At 42.6% G+C, this 19,838-nt stretch overlaps 1 protein-coding gene across 4 annotated transcripts in view; it reads right to left on the minus strand.

Annotated features, from left to right (window-relative positions):
* AP2B1 (adaptor related protein complex 2 subunit beta 1) overlaps positions 1-19,838 on the minus strand; it is an 80,546-nt gene that overhangs the window by 55,756 nt on the left and 4,952 nt on the right. For all 4 annotated transcript variants that reach the window (XM_072882665.1, XM_072882663.1, XM_072882664.1 and 1 more), the window contains exons 3-7: positions 18,159-18,264; positions 16,744-16,879; positions 14,741-14,986; positions 2,442-2,632; positions 75-296 (exon numbers count right to left, since the gene is read on the minus strand). In XM_072882665.1, the coding sequence (XP_072738766.1) occupies positions 75-296; positions 2,442-2,632; positions 14,741-14,986; positions 16,744-16,879; positions 18,159-18,264 (901 nt within the window). The remainder of the gene's footprint in view (positions 1-74; positions 297-2,441; positions 2,633-14,740; positions 14,987-16,743; positions 16,880-18,158; positions 18,265-19,838) is intronic.

The raw sequence follows: 19,838 nt of genomic DNA on the forward strand, positions 1-19,838 counted from the left end.
GCTGTGCATGTGGAAATATCTGAAGGTCTGAGATAATCAGACAACCCAGGAATAACACCCCTGTGAGGCTTTACCTTTTCTGCACAATCAAGTTGATGTTCCTCAGGGCAACATACTGAACTTCAGGCTCTCCAGACAGCAGGGTCACCAGTGGAGGGGCAAGTTTCTTCAGCAGCATGTTGTAATAGTCAGAGTCCTTGGGAAGAAGTTCCAGGAACTTCATCAAGACCTTCACCGCTGACAGCACCACTGCCGAGTTGGCATGAGACAGCCGAGGGGTCACCCGTTCACAAATACTGGAGACAGAGGAGTAAGAAAGGGTTCACATTTATTTCATAACGTCAAATATTTCAGTTCTTATCTGAAATTAGGAGATTTAGCTGAAAACAGCTTCCTCAGACACTTCCTTGATTTGGTTTTGTTCACAAAGAACAGGTAAAGTCCTACTTTCCTGAACATAGCAGGAAGCAAGCAAGAACAACTTCTCTCACAGCTTCAAGTTTCTCTCCTGCCACAGTTAGCTCAGGAACTCTTCCAGTTCTCAGCTTTACAGTCCCAACGCATGTTCAGTTATCAACTTTTTCTGCCTTTGCCTGGTGGTATTCTCTATTTCTGTGATCTCGTCTGTCACTTACAAACACAACTTTAACAAAACAGCTATCAGAAAAACACTTTAGCCCCCATATAATCATTCAGAGGCAATACATGCTTCTGGCTTGCTTGGGGGGGTTTGCTGCCATTTCAACCATTTGTTTCTGCAAAAAAAGGTTTCTGCTACTCTGAAGATATAGGGAAAGAGTGACCTAAAAACCCTCCCAAGTCTCAGCTTCACCACTCGCCTCAGTGGATCCTATAATCAACAGCATCCTAAACAACCCATCCCAAGCAGAAAGGAAGTTTGGGTTCATATGGTCTTTCTTACAGCATCTGTCAAGTTTCTTCCCACCCCCTCCTGCATATTGCTAACCCAGAACAATCTTATTCCCATCTGTGCCTCAAAGTTTCTTTCCCTGAAAGATTTGCTTTCAGCCACCCTGGAAGGGAAGCAGCATGGCTAAGTGAAGAGCAGAGGAGGCTATAAGTCAATGCCGGGGGCAGTCCGCAGCTGCCGCTGCCCAAGGTCACCTGGCATGCCAAAGCTGCTTCATCGCTCTGTGCCTCAGTTTCTCCAGGCACAGGGGTAATGACACCAGCCTTGCTGTGAAGGAGAACACTAAATAAAACTAGGTGCTGTCATTCTCCTATCTGAAATAAGGCAGGCTTTGAGAGTTAAACTCCACACAAAGGAGTAAAAGTAGTTACTGCCCATCCAGTTTTATACACCACTCTTCAGAGGAATTATGGATAAGGAACTGGCACATGTTCACAGTTGTTCAAACCAGCGGTCCCTTTCTGACAAAGCTAGGATAATACTGGCCTGACAACCTGGAGATCTCTGCAGGTTTCTAACACTCATTAATAGCTGTTTCTGGCACAGAAACAGAGCACAAGGGGGAAGGAGGTGGGGGGGGGGGGAATCAGCAAGACTACTGGCAGGCTTTTTTAAAAGAGTGGATTATCTCTTGGGCCTCAAAAAAACAGTCAATGAAGAAACCCATCAAATTGAAAAAGGCCTGCCCTGGATTTTGCATGTGGGCTTGTGCCCCTTCATCCTCTTCCACATCATCTACAGGAAATACATCAAGTCTGAGAATTTCTCTGTTCCAAGTAATTTTCCTTGCTGGTTCCTTGTTCTCTTGGCTACAGGATCTGACTTTGTGATTCTGGACACAGATGAGGAGGCAGCTTGAAGTGCACAAATTAACACCCCACTACCTAAACCCTAACGTCTTTGTATTTAGGTTTAGTCATTGCAACTAAAGGTAAAAGCACAAGGGTGAATTTGGAGTGATAAGAAAAATAATTTCTTACCTTTATTGTCAGTTCTATCATATCACAGACTAGTTTTTAGTTGGAAAAAATATTCCAGTTTCAGACCTGCAGTACTTTGGAAGTCCCTAAACCTATAAGGGCTTCTTGCCTCTCAAAGTAGCAAAACCAGATTTGAAAGGTCTGCTTTAAAACAGAAAATCCTCCAAACAGTGCTTCCAGATGGGTCAGCCATCATTATAGTTTTGGTCTTAGGCTGATCCCTTCTCAGTAGTGCCAGTTCCTGTAAGAACTAGCCTTTTAAATGGAAAAAATTTTTAAAAAAGCTAATGATAAACAGAGAAAGTGGTTCTGCAAAGGGAAGAGGCAGGTTTCAGCATCAGTCCAAACTACCAGAAGTTGCCTCCATTTCAAACCTCTTTTACTTCAAGTCTCATTTCTGCTGTTACAGACCTGAACAGACCCTGGTTATTACAAGCCCTTTTCAGAGTTGCAACACCATCAGAAGCCTGCAAGTGCCCTGCTACCAAATAACCTTAAATGGCCCGTGCAAAGAGCAGGAACAAGCATACCTCTGAGCTTCGCGATCATCCTTGGGGTTGTAGTTGGACAGACAGTCCAGGATGAAGATCTGGCCCCACTCCGTGCACTCATTTAAAGCTGTCAGCAGCTTGTTAATGTTCTGAGGGTTCAGATCTAGCAGATTGCTGTTGGGATGCGATTCACTGATTTCCGACAAGGCAGCCACAGCGTTCGCTACCACCTGGAAGAAGAGACAAGAAGATGAGTTCTTTGCTAGTATGCCATCAGTGGCTTGGCAGGGATTAACTTGGGCTTAGCATGGGTTACACATGGGAAACAAACACGGAGATCCTGGGGTGTGCTATCAGCTGCTCAGCAGCAGCAGCCATGTCAGTCATCGGAGCCTTCAGGGACCCAGTACAACCTCACAACAATCTGGAGAGCCCAAAGCTTGGCTGTAACCTTGCTCTTTGCCAACATTTGAAGAGTCTCTTGGGGAGGAAGTGAAAGAATAGCAGCACAGCAGGAGCGGGCTGCTGACACACACAGGAAACACGAGAAGCCAGCATGGGTGCAAAGAGCATTTTGCTACAGAAATTACAACTTGAAAGTATTTTTGTTGAAGAGAAACAAAAGTTCAAGTTGCCTCTGGACAGAATGGGGACCTGGGACCAGGACCTCACAAGAGACTTTGGAGGGAGCTAGAGATGGCATCAGAGTGCCCACACGGAACAAGAACATCTCGCCTTCCTGCAGGCTCCAGACTTCCACCCTGGCTTGCTTCAAGTAGGCATCATCTCCCCCCACTTCCAGGAGATGCTCAACTGATATAGTCAAGGTCTCAAAACCTCTAATTGCCCTACTCATTCAGGAACAGATGGCTCTTGCCTAGTTTCCCCTTGGCAGTCCCGTGGCACATTGCTTAATGCAATCTGAGAAATGAGAAGACCCATCTCCTCGGTAAGAGATGTTAGGTGCTAGGCAGCCTTCAGCTCTGTAGCAATTCTGTCAGGCCACCCAGTTGGAAAGCAAACACACCATCTCCCTAAAATGGACAACTCCCACTAAATTTTTAATAATGCATATTTAAATTGCAAATAGTCTCCATAGCATCCACTTGTCTGCTTTACTGAGTTCCCTTAAAGCAAGCACTCCAGCACAACTCATCACTGAAAATATTCTTGCTACATTTAAGATGATATAAGGTCTTCTTTTTTCTAAGAATGGATGAAAGGAAGCAGAGAGGAGGTCCAGGGTCCAGCTTGACAAGAGCGAGAAGTGGGAATGCAACACAAATTTCTAATTCTTAGTTCCATACTCAAGTTCAACAGTTATCCTAACAGATGCCATGTGAAGATTTTTAAAATAGAAGAGTTGCAGAATATATAGACAAAAATAGAAAATTTGTAGATGAGACAAAAGTCTTTTATTGTTTTTAACTAACTAGAAAAGGGATTTAAGCCTGAGCTTGACACACAAAACTGATATACCCTATGAAAAGGCATTTTCAGGATATTTTACAATGTATATCATGTCCAGCCCAAGTCACAATTCATACCTGCTAAAATGAAGATTTATAGCATTATTTTCTATGGGATTAAGGCAAAGAAACATCTTATCTAAAATCGTCTGATTCTTTGGATGACTAAAGATGCTTTTGATGCAGTATACTGAAAACAAGAACAGCGAGACCAGAAAATTCTCTGCATTATTCCCGTCATTGCTTGTCATTAAAACAATATATTCCAAAGTCATTGCACAAGCACAGTAATGTTGATTGTTTTGCATTTCACACCTAGAGGTCAGAGATAGGATTTTGATCCAAGTTTTTATGAATTTCATTAGTTGAATGAGCCTTCTGTCACCAAAATCATTAGCAATCAGAACTGCTGTCTTCTTGTACTGTTTTAATGAGTAACTTATTAAGATATGCTGCTTATTCTTCCCATTAATTTGCCTAATTCCCGAATGGTTAATGTGACACAGCATAAAACTGAAGTAAAATACAGTTTTAATTTCATTATATTTTGGAAGTTTACAAGTGAAGACAAATCATAAAAGCAACTGAAAAGTTCAATACCATTATGAAAAAGCACTTATAAAATGAAATGAGGACTTTGGAAAAAAAATTCGAAGTAATAAAAAAAGTGACAGAGCCAAAGCATCGCAGAAAGGTACCTGTCACTTGTACTAAGGAACAGGACTGAGCTTTGGCAAATGCACTCACACTGCCAGGCACTACCTTCATTGCAGTAATTGGGCCGTGTGGGTATCCTAAACCCTGGGGCAAGTACAAGTCAAAGCAGCTGCACTTAAGTTTCTTTCCTTGCAGAGTAAGTGAAGTCTATCACTTTGAGTTTGCCACAGGCAAAGGATGCACAGAAATGCTGTTACCACGGGCTGCCTGGTACACAGCAGCTCCAACCCAGAGACCTGACTGTGAACAACATCTTGCTTTTAGGATCTTTTTGTGCTCTTTCCAGGAACTAGCATGGCAGCATAAATGCACGTGTCCAGATCAAAGCTGAGGACGGGACCCTACATGGCAACACACTAGATGTTGGATTTCCATTAAAAGCATCCATGAAGAAGAGTATCAGATGGCAAGATACACTTAAGAGCATGGGCCGCGGTCTCCTCGTGTGTTACAAAGAAAGGACTGGAAGGGGTTGTGAAACATTTGGTGGCAGCTCAGCTCTGCCAGATGGGCTGGGATATACAATCTCATAGTCCACAATTACATCTGGTCCTCATCTTCTACCTTAGCAGAACAGTGCTGCTGTCAACTTGGTGACAAGAAGATAAATGAAGCAAAAGGGGATAAGGGAAGGGATGGGGAATATCTTCAAACTTTAAGCAACATTTATTAAGAAAAAAAAAAAGTACTTGCTGGCGATTCACATTGAACATATTGATATGTAACGGTATGCCAACAAAAATAATTAGCATCTTCCAGGCTTTTTACACAGCCGCAGCACAGTTGAAATGAAAACAGATTTCAGGAACCAGTCCAACATAAACACTGGTTCAAGTATGCACGCTCACCTCTCTTCATTGGCACTGCCATTGGCTTCATTACAAGGCAGGAACATAGAGCAATACAAGCCGTCACTGCATGGTTTCATTCCAGTACACAATGACTCCTACTTTGCTGACACCTCTAACTGATGGCTCAGGCAACATGTAAACAAAGACTGAAGCATTGTCCACAGGTCAGGATACTAACAGTTATCACTCAGGTATAGAAAAAAAGTCCATTAAGAACCTGTCAACACCAATTCATGTATTACATCACCTAGTATATACTTTGGCAGTCACATAAGTGTCATTAAAAATATTTAGAAAGATGTTTTGGCCAAAGAAAATCTACAACATCAAAGCTGAACCTGAAGTCTTCAACTTGGTTGATACTTCTTCCTTAACAGAGCAACACAAGATAGTGAAGTCCAACTGCACTGAACAGCAAGTACAAGGTACAAAGTGATAAAATAAGTTACACAACAGGTTGGGTTTTTTTACCTTGAAAATAAATAGCAATAATGATGTACTTGCTGGGGACATACTAAAAGTAAAGCTAAAACTTTACAAGTGGTATAGGACAACCTCCATAGAACTGGAGAAGTTTCACAGCCAATGCCATACCTTGGCTGAGGAAAAAAAGCCATAAGCTTCTTTAGCAAACAAAGCATTCTCTGCTTTTCAAAACATGCAACCAGTTCATTTTGATGAGAAACAAATCAGGAGTTGGATAACTTATTGGAAGAAGGAGACTAAAAGGACAAGAAACTAACGTCTAGTACAGTCTTTCGTTCTCAAAAATAATGAAAAAAACTGAGGTCAACCCACTAGCCAAAGATATTCGAGCCCAAACAATTAATGAACAGGAAAAGCTTTTAAAAGCTTAAACTTATAAGTTATCTCCATGGCAGAATGCCTCGCTTGACTCGCAATTAAGAACACCGTCTTTAAGCTGACAGATACCAATGAGAATCAGCCTAAAAAAACACCTGGGAAGTACAAATGCAGAGCAGATTGAAGATTTAATAATAATAATAATAGGTCCCTGGCTTGCTGATTTAAATCAGTACACCCTGGGTACACTTCAACATTATTCAAATGCAGTCACAGCGACATCCCGTTAGAGCACAGTTGAGCCGAATGACAATAACCTGCTTTTTGGCTGGAATTTCCCAACAAATTTAGACTCTTGGAGAAGTGTCATTGGGATGAGGATAACTAAATCTCACAGGCTCTTATTAAAAAAAAACAAACAAACCCTGCACTTAAAACTACATTACAGATTTAACAAGAACCCAACATTTTTAAACCCACCTACAGACAAACCCCCTCTGCAGCCAGAGAGACCAGATCCGACCTCACGGAGAGCTGCAGAGGTAGGTACACTGATTTGCCAGTTATTCCTTCTGGCAGCTCAAATCTTTAGCTCAGAGCAAATGGTATAAAATACATCAACAAGGAGGAAAGGGGGTGGGTGAAAACCTGAGTGTCTGCCTATCAACCCACACGGAAAAGCTTTGCAGGGGGTGGGGGGACAAGAGGGAAGCTAGGCAGATCTAGAATGGCAAACAGTCAAAGCAATCAGATTATTTTGCTAGCATCCCAGGCTAATTGGAAATTAAACCAAGTGTGTAATGGAGTTAATGAAATACAACGTTCTGCTGCTTAAAACAGGAACCTCTGGCTTACCATCCCATTAAAATGAGGAGAAAATGAAGAAAAGGAGGAAAAATTAAGAGGCTCTGAAAAGATGCTGAGGAAAGGCAGCCTTCCCCACATAGCTGGAGGCTCCTACCCTCAAGAGAGCCAGGCACCACGTGATGTTTTCAAGAACGGAGAGGTGCTGACATTTTCAAAGAGCACGCTGAGCTTGCACAGTACATTCGTGTCATTAAGCACAGACTCCCAGATGGGATATTAGGGGCATCTGCACGGATGCGTGTTTACACAGGGACACTTGTTTTCATGGCCACAGATGATGCCGTGTGCCTAAAAGGTCCCTAACAAGAACCAACACAGACAAGCTCTCTCTCCTGAGTACAGGACCCCTACTTCTGCTCATGTTAATTATATCTTTCATCTACAAGCTGCCCTTTTACTTTGCTTCCCTAGAAATGGTCTATGAACTATTAAAATGGCCTAAGCAGGCAAGTCAGAGAGCCTATATGACCCTCTCACACTGTTAATGCATGTAATGTGTACGGCTTTAAATTAAAACCCTGGGAGACTAACACATCTGCAGTCTATGAATAGACTTGGAAAGTAACAGCTCACCTGTTCAGCCTTAATTGTGACAGATTTCCAGGGCTCTGGGTAAGTCATTCATCTTCCACTAATTCCATTGCAGGAGGTTGTACTTTAGTGCTTAAAAGTCTGGAACCGCACTGCTGTATACGTGTTCAGCTCCTGACCACGTCCCAAAAATTGCCTGGGTGGGGAATATCTCCTGCTTGCTTTTTGCAAGTGGGATGAATTTTTCTGGAGGTGGCAATGGAAGGGAAGTCAAAGCGTTATGCCTCCCACAGCGTGCTTGCCCTAACTGGTTTTTGCACTTCCCTGCTCCTACTATGTGCTGCAGAAAAATGCTACTTTGTGGCAGACTAAAACACCACTCCTGCTCTCATGTCCTTGCAAAATCAGAATGTGTTAGTTGTAAGACAGGAAACGATACTTCCCCCAACTGTTGAACCTCTTGCGCTAGGTGGGCAAGAAGCTGTTCAGGGGTGGCTCCAACACAAAGGGTTTCTCCTTGGTACAGCTGAGCCCCCCAGTACAGGAAACTAAGCTCTATAGGAAGCCACCAAGGGTCTGCAACCCCCTATGCTTCTTCCAGAAAGCACCGTGGTCTGATCCCAGCCTGGATCAGGCACCTATCACACACCAGGAAGGTTTCTTTTGCAGGTTTTTTTGTAAAGCCCTTTGCAATTTTCCTTGCAGAGGTTCTCACTGGCACCATCCAGTGGCAAACAGGGCTGTCTCTCATTCAAGCAGCTATTTAGAAAAGAGGCACCAGCTAAGCATCAACAAAAACCTTATGTAGCCCTAAAAAAAGGGGGTGCAGAGTTACAAAACATCATAGCCACAGTGTTTTGTGATAAATGGTGCTTGTCAATAGCTAGAAGTGTCTGTTCCGATTGAAAATGTAACATCTAGACACATGTCAACAAAATTCCCCAGCACTCTGATTGATATTAGAGATCCTGGAATGATCTATTCGGCAAGACTAACGCTTTGGAAATTAGACACATACTGGTGGCAGTAATTGGAAAGAGACAGGTCTCTGATGGATGAATTTGTCAATTAAGCTTTATAAATGAGGGGTCTGGGAGGACAGACTCCGTGGAGTCATGGAAATTCATGCATTATCATACAAACTCGTTGCATCTCTCTGCCAGAGTGCTAGTATTCAAAAGGCAAGGAAAAGCATGGCTTCTACAGAAAGTACTCAAGACCAGCATCCCTCATCCACAAGCCTACCAAAAAGAAACAAAATCAGGTCCCACATACAGGCTTGAAATTCCCTCAGACCTGTTTAGGATGACAACCTGGAGAAAAAACTAGCTACCCAGTAAGTCAGACTGCAGCCTTCCTCTGGAGAAGCAGTTGCAGGAGCTCAGCCCGAAGCCTAAACTGGATTTCCACAGGCAGAGCAAGTGGAGTCAGAGTGGCTAACCAGAAGCTGTGCCATCGATTACGGATGGCAGCTCTCCCTTCTCCCCCAGTTTAAATCTTTGCAGCCTGACTGCTGCAACACAAACACACAAGCTGGCTTCTGAACTCCCCTGGTAATCTCCCACATTGCCTCTTTCAAGCATCCCACCACATACATTAACATAGCCACTGTTTTATACAGTCTCTGCAACCTCTACCTATTTAATTTCCAGCTTGCTACTGCTAGCTGCCTGCTTACTTTGCAAAAAGTGTTGCTCTCCCTCCTGGGCAGCCTTATGTAAAGAGCAGGAACGCCCTATAAAGAGCCCCAAAGTGAAGCCTACCACTCTCCATCAGCCCATAAGCAAAGGTCTCATTCACTGTAACATATCCAACACTGGGTAAACAAATTCCAGCTACTGATGCCTACAAATGCCATCAGGTGTCTCCCAAAAGGAAACATTATCTCCACCTGCAGTACAAACAGATTAAAAACCCCAAACTACACACAGGACCAACACAGACATGGTTGGGGGACTTCAAGATACAGCCTTCATTCTGCAACACCTAGTCTGAAAAGAAGAAGGACACTTTATGGCCAGTGAGGCAGCCAGGGTATAAAATTCCTGCAAAGTATGCAGCAGAGGGCAGCCCAGGAGGCAAAAGCTGCTTCTGTTTCTAAGCAGGGTCATTCCTCAGGACATGGTCTCAGAAAGACATACTGCTTGCCAGCTAGTAGGAAAAAGAACAAAATGAGGACCTTCTTCCTCCATAAGGTCATCCAGGAAGCCCAAACATACCCTCAAGTTCTGGCTGGCAGAGAAGGAACCTACATGGCTTGCAGTCACAGCAGGAGAGACAAGAAAGCACTGTGATTTATATCAATAGGTTTTTAGTCTAGTCTGTGAACTATAGAAACTCAATACTGCTAGAGGGAATTCTGATGAGATCAAGATGGACCTTGCCACCTCTAGTTGTCAGAGCTCAATAGATTCCCTTCTTAGTGCAGGTTATTAAATGCTAAAGGAAAAAAAAAAAACAAGCACAACAAAAGAGTTTAATTATATTCCACACACTTAGTGTATTTACTCATCAGCTTGTTATGCGATCTCAGTTTACGCCATATTGATTCACAATAGTGTTTCTCCCAATAAACTGTGATGTGTAGATGGTGTAAAACATGACATATTATTGGACAGCACACAAGTGCTATGCCTATACAGCCCACGAAAACACAGGAGCAGAACAGCCACACCTGTGAAAGCTTTGATCCAGTGCATCACAGTGACAACGCAGAATATGAGGAAGAAGAAACGCTACAAGAAGGAATTAAAAACCCAACAGCACCAAGAAAAGAACTGGGAGAAGGTGACATCAACCTAACTTAAGCCACGTGGATAACAGGTAGATTGACAAGAAAACTATTCCATGGGTTAAAAGTTACCCCAAGAAGGTCGAGGATTGAAAATATTTGGAGAGAAAGGTTGTTCCATTCAGATATGAAAAGACCAGTAAGGCTTAAGATGGATTTCCTCTTATGTTTTTCTGCTAATATTTACATTCCTGAAGAAAATCAAGAAGTGTAGTGATAAAAGCCAGAAGGGCACTAGTTACAAAACAAGGTGTCGATCAACAGCTTTGGTTCTGCTTTAAACTGCTGCCATCTCGTGGTCTTGCTCTACATCACCAGGGCTCAGCGCCTGCTCCAACGGTGAGCAATCAGTCATTAGGTCTGATTCACAAATGTCGGAACAAGACAGTACCAGGAAAAAGAAGAAAAGTTTGTCCAAGATTTCAGAGAGTCTCTGGCCATCAGTAGGTGTATAACAGACCTACCTCTCTCACCCCACTATTATCTACTGGTTGCTGGGTGTGAATGGTGTTCTGCAGTAATTTGCCATCCCGCGTATGAGAAGAACAAAAAATCCTGGGATGTCATACTGAAACTGTGTTTTGTTAGAACAACATGAGGATTATGGGATGACATGCTTTCTGAGTTGCACTATACCAGCAAAAAAGGCCCTTAGGACTGAGTAAGTCCAGCAGCACACTGACAGCCCAAAGCAGCCAAGCCCTAGCTTTATATTCATCCAGACCTGGTTCTGCTGAGTTTCGTGCAAGGAAATGCACAGCAAAAAAAGAAGCGTTTGCCTTAAGACAGCTCTGGGAAGAAACGAGGGTTCCCTCTATGGAGGGAAACTCTTCGGCAGGATCCCAAGTGACAAAGGGCAGCCACGAGCACATTAGGCCCATCTGTAAAACGAGATTAAAGACTCCATCCACAATCAAACTTCTGCAGTGTAACCACCCAGTAACTGAACCATGCCCTTGTATGCGCTATTGGCCCATTGCCTGCACAAGGTAAGACATCTCAGATAACTCAGCTGAAGCGTAGTAAGCCACCAACCCATCTGGTAACTTGCCATATATATCCATATCAATATATGTGCAATTAGAAGTTTGAATTAATTCATCCAGGAGAAACTGCAAAGCTACCATAGAGATTTTTCAGAAAAAGCTAGTGAACCACCGACTCGGGTGTCAGTCCTTTAATCACAACTACAGCCAGCTCATCTGGAAGGGTGCAATCCTACACCTGTTCAAAAGATCACTTTATTACTGTATTTGAACAAAGGCCAGATCCTGACAACAAAAAGCCCAGATAAAGGGGGAAAGCACGTTGGCTGTGCACCGACAGCACCTCAACAGGACTTCAAAGCAATGCCCTGAACATCCCCAATCTCTGTTCACACGATTCTATGATAATAAACCATTAGTCCAAAAATATAAAAAAGAAAAAGCCAAACCCAAAATGTTTCTGACCAGTTCACCTCCAACTTAGTCAGGCATTGTTATGATGACAGTGATTTAAGCTGATAGAAACACGCACCCTGATCTCTGCACAATTACAGGGCAATTAGCAAGCCACAGACGGAGTTGTTACTCTACCCAGCACCCAGCTAGAATGCTTAGTGCTTGCTCATGTGCTAGAGGCAGCCAATTACAAAACCATAATAAAACCCTTCTTGAAGACTATTTTTCAACAGGAGTTTTTTAGCTCCTGCTCAAAATCCTCCTTTCTCAGGAGAGAGAACAAGTGTGGATTTCCTGCCTACAAAATTCTGCTTCATTAAGTGTCTAATGTTGCCTATTTCCATAAGTCATCAAAAGAGGAGAAACATTTATATTCTAAATATGAATGAGTTTAGATAACAGGTTGCAATGATTGAGATGCACCATTCACAGAGGAATAGGCCGTAAGGGTAGATCCATCTGTACCATTCTTTTCGGTAATCTTTCTTTTGAAAGCCGATACTGATACATACATTTTACTTAAAAAGAGCTTCCAGGCAGGGCTATATTCCACCTGAGCATGGAGAAATATGTTAATAAATATCAACTTGCACACAAATATAACTTATCTGGCAAGCACAACTCCTGGTCATCAGGAACCCCCACTGGAGTTTCACGTGGAGAAAGCAGCAATGAGCTGGATGGTTTGACTAGGAAGACGAACCTTAATTAGGGGTGGATAGCTCCTGTACTTTTGAGGGAATCACTGTGCTACTAAAGCATGAATTTCAAAGGGGACCAAAGCAATAAACTTAACTAGAAGGAAGGTCTATAGCTACTAAAAATTGTAACCAGATTAAATATTGTATTAAGTCAGCAGCTATAAGAGCCCCAAACCTGATAAAAATCTCTCCCCATGCACCCTTAAAAAGCAAGAATATAATGCCCTGTCTACAGTAAAATCTGGGAAACCAGGACACTGAACACCAGCCACATCATCCTCTCAAAGTCTGCAGATCTGGAAACACACCACAGGCCTCTCCATCACTATCACTCCTCCAAATTGCATTCCCCTGCTGTGAATCCTCATCTTCGGGAAGATCAGGTGAGGCAGGTACTGTGATCCTGCACAGCTTCAGTAGCTGTAGAGCTGCCATCAATTGCAGCAGCTGCAAAGGTTTTGCTGTCCCAGCCCATCCTCCTTGCCACCAAGGAGCTCATTAGTTGTACTGATGTTTTATTAGGAACCCCTATGCTACTTTTGGTGGTTTATTTAGCAAATGGAGCATACACTGCCCTTTGGTATTTCTCCTCTCCATTCAGTCAGTATTAAGTTAACGTACTTTTGAAGTAGATATCGGTGCTCTCATAACAGCCAATGGTTCATTTACCAAAACAGTTAGTTTCATAGAGATCAATGAGCAGAAAGGGCAAGAAAAGCCTTATTAATTTCTCCTGAAGTACCATGTCTTTTCAGCCTGAGCTCCTCAACTCATATTCATGTGGCTGGAATCAGCAGAAGAAAATTAAAGAGTTGGAACCAAGGCTAGGAGAAGAGTAGGTTATATCCCTTTCCACAGCACACTCCATTGCTGTCTGTGAGCTAGTGAATGCCAGGGGCCAGCGTTTAAGCGGAACTAAAGCAGCCCAATCAAGTACTTTCAGAGGCCGCAAGGCCCAACCTCAACATTAAATTGAAAAAAGCAGGTGTTCCCCTATATGCCTCAAAATTGCCTAGACAGACAGAGCATCTTCAGGTAGTCATCAATATTCATGCAGAAGCCTGGCATAAAAAAATAAATATCAGGGAGGCGTACAAAAAGAACAGCTTGTAAAAGAGACGGATATCAGAGGCAATAGGTGCCTCTCTTCTGATAGGCACCACCACTCACAGACTTGTGCCTGTGAAAGCCAGACACCTTTAGTTTTACTGTCTTTAGAAAACCATAAAAAATGCAATCAGCAGCCTTCGCTTTCCTACTAAAGGGGATGGTACCTTACCACCTGTACTTATCCCGAGCTGCCCAACGACAGCTATAACAGGACAGCAATTTGCTTTATATGGTTTGATTCATGAACCATAGAAAGAGCTGTTAGACTTGCCCTTACAATGTGAAATTATGTCTTTAAGCAGAGTCAATCAGATTTGTGCTCTAAGAGAGCTAAAAAAGTAGCAGTCACATCCTTAAACTGAGTTAAACCAAGGTGCAGAAGTTTGCTTTCCTGATAGGAGTTACAACGATATGGATATGCTCACTGGATTCTGGTAGATCACAGGAAAAAATACTGCATGAAAGGATTATGCAGTGGGACACTTCAATCCATTGCCCACCGTATTTTGGTTACAAAGTAATAGTGGAAGATGCCTGTTGTGGAAATGGACCCTTCATCAACCATGATGACCTACTGGTTTAGTACGTAATTTACTCCTGTGAAATTCTTGGTCTTGATCTCCACCTCTGCTCTGATAACTGATTTAACTTTATTAAAAACATAAGCATTGATTTTTCCCCACTCATTACAGGCCAGCGGATTTATCTGCATTAGTGAATGAATTCATCCAACCTCTTACTCCAAGAGCAGCCAAAGCCTGTAGGAAGGCAACAGCTACAAGCTGTCACCAACATAGCAGCATCAAGTATTTCTTGCTCTTCTGACTCATCTGACCAGGAAGTTAAACTATTGCTGCAGCACTCAAGACAGGCAAGACAGGCAAAAGCACAAAGAAATCTAAGAATAGAAGGTATTTCCTATTTTCTGAGGCAACAAGTGTTCTCTAACCAATGCATTCATCACAGTGCATCAATTGCAATTAAAAAGCCTTCATGTTTCTGATTATCTTCTCATTACAAACTCAAGCAATACGCTGGAAGGACATATACCTTACCATGGGATTGGAGTCTGCAATCAGGTCACGCAGAGAATCCAGAAATCCTTGGTCCTCCACCATCTGGGCATTGATGTCATGCAGCTTTGCCACACAGACAGCTGCGGTCTTTCGTACGTACGGGTCTTCATCCTTCAGACACTTGCGAAGAGGCTCACACAAATACTCTGTGATCTTGTCCACCCTGATGCATCCCATTGTACGGACGGCCAGAGCACGGATAAGAGGGTTTGGGTCTTCACAGTCCTGCAATGGGACAGAATACGCAGTAAACAAATCTGCATCTCTAGCCACTGGTATCTTCAGGCTGTTCTTATTTCAAACAAAAAGCATTCTCTCTGATTACATGCTAAAAAAAGGCAATTATTTCAGATCAGGGATAAAAGATGGATCTTACTGGTTCACAGAAACATTCTACACCATCTCAAAATGTTTTCAGGCTATGAAAGTTTGTAAAATAGTAAAACTGTGATCTCGGTGTCCCTTGGTTCTCCCCAGGCAAAGCTTCTTTCAACATGATCTAGCAGACAAATCCAAAGTACAGATAAGCTAGAGAGGCAGCTCTCACCACTCAAAAGCTAGCCACAGGCAACTTTCAGACAGAATAAAATACCAGATTCCAGCCTTACTGGTTTAAAGGAGAAAGAGAATATAATGGGAAAAGTCAACGAGTAAACACAATGCAAAAGTCATCAAGGTCTATTTCTCACAGGCCATCAGTTTAGACGCAAGCATCCCTTAAGTTTGCAACATATGAAGAACTAGGCAAAGGCTACTCTACAGGTGCTTTTCTGATGAGAAAAAAAAAAACACACACAGAAGGGAATCTAACACTTTATACTTCATGTCTACATAATTTTCCATACATCCAATCCATCTATGTCTCTGAGCAACACTCCTCCAAAATCAGCCCATAAAAGGATGGATGCAGGATGACCTACAAAAGCATAAGGTACATTTACCTTTCACTGTTTAAATTTCCTACAGCTGAAAAAACACCTGAGTGCATCACTTTTAACACATACAAGAGAAGTGACATCTCTTACCAGTGCATTCAACACCTTGAACTGTGAACTGCGTGCTGAGCTAGTGCAGACTAGTGTCAACATTTTCTTTTTACAAACACTTGTCCCTCAACTTGTCAAAAGGGACATCAGACATTTCCTTGCATGGAAAAGCATGAAGCTGGAAAATATCATGGGTTTTTGTTAGTCCATTCTAACAGAATTACACTTTAAAGACATGACAGACAACAATATTTTTTCCAGAGAGGGAGGTAGAGACATCTCTGGCGAGAAGAGCAGACCTGCTCTCAAGTCTAGGTCCTCTCACCTCTTTCAGCCTCAGGCACCATGCTAGAAACTTAAAACATGATAGATTTCCCAGTCTCTCGGATTTTATAATGCTCTAGGAGGAATCTCAAACTTTCTCTAAGCACCGGGTTTTAACTTACATAACACGGGACTGAAATAACATTTCCTAGATAAGGAGAGGCAACTAGACAACAGAATTAAAGGCAATACAGCGATCAGGCTGTTATTTTTCCAGTGAACCATCATTCAGTTTCACCAGAGAGAAAGGTTTTCCACACAAAGCACAGCTGAAACATTCAAACAAGAAGCAGATATCCATGACAGAGATACTACAAAGGCTGGAAGATGAAAAAAAAAAAATTCTGTTATCCAATATCAGAAGTTGGTCTTTAATGATAAGCAAAATGATAGAAGGAGCTTTTCCTGGAGCAGGCTCTCTCATAACCACTTACGGGGTGCTTGTCATCTCCTCTGCAATAACTAGCAGCAGCAAGTGAGAGAGAGGACCCAGACCTGTTGGATTCAGCATGCCAACTCTTCATTTTCTGCTCCTCTACAAGCACCCCCAGCCCAGAGACTCAAGTACAAAAGCAGAGATAAACAACAGCTCAGAAAGGCTAACAGACAAAGGAGACGTGGTGACAGCCACCACGCTGAACCATTTTCTGATGAGCTGTGGGAGCAAGTTACCTTCACAAAGCTGTTGACAGCCATAATGGCCATATCTGGCTGACTTTTGGCGTAGTTCATCAGGTATAGGTAGACCAGCTTCTTCAACTCCAAGTTGTCGGTCTGCATGCAGTTCACAACATCAGGAAAAAGTGAACTGGATAGACAACAGTAAGTGAGAACAGAGAAAAAGCAGTGAGATTACATGGTACGCAAAGGGGTTCGTAACAATATCAAGGAAGCCAGGAAAACTGGAGTTCCACTTTAAGGACCCTGCTGTCTAATGAGAGGTCAACTTCCCTCCCAAAACAGTTTGCAATGGCTTTTTTTTTTTTTAATAGCTTTATCATTTAAACTCTTCTAGGGCTTTAACATCGGTCAGTTCTGGAACAGGTGAAAGCTAATGCAATTTCCTAAAAGTGTCTTACTTGGCAATTTCACCAAACAAGAAAACTTTACCATGCCAGGCCTGGAAATGAACCCACAAGAAAAAAAGCTGCTTAAAAATGTTTTGGTGATGCAGGACATTTACAAAGAACCTGCCAAATTTCAGACTAGTAAACTCTAGAGTCATTAGGAGCTTAAACACTGACAAGCTGAGTTTCACTCAAATATCAAGCAGCAATCTGTAAGCAGCACTGCAGAAGAACACAGGAAGTTACACAAGGATATCTGCAGCTCTCAGGTATGCTGTAGAGATCTAAAGGTGAAGGGCAAGCGCTGTTGGCCAAAAAGATTATTTTTTTCTTTCTCCCAGTTCATCTGTTCCTTCATTCTACAATGAAGTCATGATGCTAAATTTGCAACCTTATATTAATTTCCGTGGCAACAGACCACACTGCCATGAATCCAGGACTACTGCAACTTTATGGTAGACTCCAGTAACAGGAGAAGCTGGAAGGGAGAAAGAATTCACTCAAGCAAGTTTTTCTGGTTGCTGCAAAGACACAAAAAAGTATTGGGGACAGTGTTGCAGAAGGTAAATGCCTGTGTCCTTTAGTCACTACGAGGCAAAGGTTCAGTTTAAAAACCACTCATTTTAAAGTGTAGCTTGAATTTATGCTACGATAAGTAAGGCTAAGAAAAACACTTGGAATTACTTTCCTAACACTAAAACCCAGGCTAGCAAGCAGTGAGAAAGCATCACCTAAAGTGACATATTAAATGGTTGAATCCTGGGTGGGTTTTTAAATAAAAACAGCTAATAGGCACCTAGCTAAACCGGCACTGAAAACAGTTGTTTCTTTTGCTTTCAGTAACATGAAGGAGCTTGAAAAAGCTGTGACTCAGGCATAGCATAGGCAAGGACTCAGCCAGACTCACTACCCAGCTGAGGCGACAAGCTCAGAGCTGTTCCGTGGAGATGTGTGCCACTACACCTGATAGAGTCCCAGGAGAACCAGAGCTGCTACAGGTGCAAGAGAAGTTGCTTTTACCTGACATCCTTCCCCACGGTCATGGCTGCAATAACCTTCTTTACAGCTTCTTTCCTCTTCTCTTTCTTTTCATTATTGAGTTCAGCCTTCAGTTCAAAAATCTCTCCTGGCAGAAGACAAAACAGATTGAGCCTCTTGGGAGAAGAAAAGGATCTTGCTTTAGGGATAGTTCAAAAGTGACTTTTCACTTTCCCGGCCTGTTGTTCCCATAAAACTGGTACAGCAACATGTGGAAGCTCTGTCAGACCTTATGGAGAACATGGTTCAATGAGAAGCAAAGCTGTGACACTCAGAGAATGATATGGGCTATAACTCGCTAACGAAAAAGCAGTTAACAAGAACCACGCTGCATGTTGCAGCTCTCCCACTTCTAGAACATTAAACCACATCACTGTAGCGTCTGTTTCTCAGAGGCAACTATTATATAACCAGGATGAAAAGATATTTGGAGATGCCAGATTAGTGCCTGCAAGAAAAAACTAACTTAGCTAGGAATTTTGCCCAGACTTTTTAACTTTTGCTCATCATCGCCTGCTTCCTGCAAACGCAATGAGAAAACAGCAGACTGCAGTGTAGCCAAAATGCTGTGATACACAGTGGCAGAAACAGGAAATCAAATTTAGTCCAGTGGAATAAATTCCTTCCAAGCTAGAAAGACAGAGCTACTACTAACAAAAGCAGCAAGTAACACAGCTCACCTGGATTCTGAGGTTGCCAAAGCAGCCTTTTCTATGACACTAACTCTTCCAGATACTATTGCATGGAAAGTCAGTTCAGGCTGGATCATAAGAGTGGCAAAGCAAGTTTGCAAAATAAAGCTACACGTCCAAAAGACAGCTTATCAGACCTGTTCCAGACAGAGCAAGTGGTGTGAAAAGGATAATGCTTCTGACAGACAGTTTCCCCAGGAAGGACAGTGAGCGATATTCCCACTGGAAGGCACAGGCTGAGGACACATTACAAGTATCAAAATATCTCTCACAAAACACATTCTAGCCCCTAATCTTCAATTCCTACACACCAATGCCACGTTGTCAGATCAGTAGCACTAATTACTGAAGAGCCTGGCACAGAAAGACTAATAGGTACTTCAAAAAAGAAGTTACTGTTCTGAAGAACGCAGTGCAGTGACCACTTGTAATACCTCCTGCCTGAGAAAGAGATGCTCACATTACTCACACTGAGATGGTGCCCGGAGCAGAGCTGAGCCAGCAGCAGCGTGCTCACTAGAGCTCAGACAGTGCAGGCTGGCCTCTTGCAGCCATCCCAGAAAAATCTGCCTGATACTTTAGGACTGAACTTACAGAGAGCTGTTCGTTAGAAAGATGTGAACTGCATTTGTTTAACTTATGAGCTCATTCTGAAGCTTAATGAAACATAAATAGATAAATGCTGTAGTTTCTTCTCCTGGCAAGCATTCATCAGAAACATTCAGTCATTCTGAAAAGGAGAGGTTAATGTGAACCATTTTCCATAGCTACTGGAGAAAGATAAGCAACATCAGGCTTAAATTGCAACTAGCAAGAGTTGGGATAAACACTGTTTTGTTTAAGAACAGGTTAGGAAAAAAAAGTCTGGCTGGGATGGTTTCAGCAGAACAAGTCCTCCACTGAAATGGGTGAATGGGTAAAACACCCCCAAAGATACTTTCCTGTCTTCCCATTTTTAACGGCAGCAGTT

This window comes from Ciconia boyciana, chromosome 17, assembly GCF_034638445.1.
Source record: "Ciconia boyciana chromosome 17, ASM3463844v1, whole genome shotgun sequence".
NCBI classification, from domain to species: domain Eukaryota; kingdom Metazoa; phylum Chordata; class Aves; order Ciconiiformes; family Ciconiidae; genus Ciconia; species Ciconia boyciana.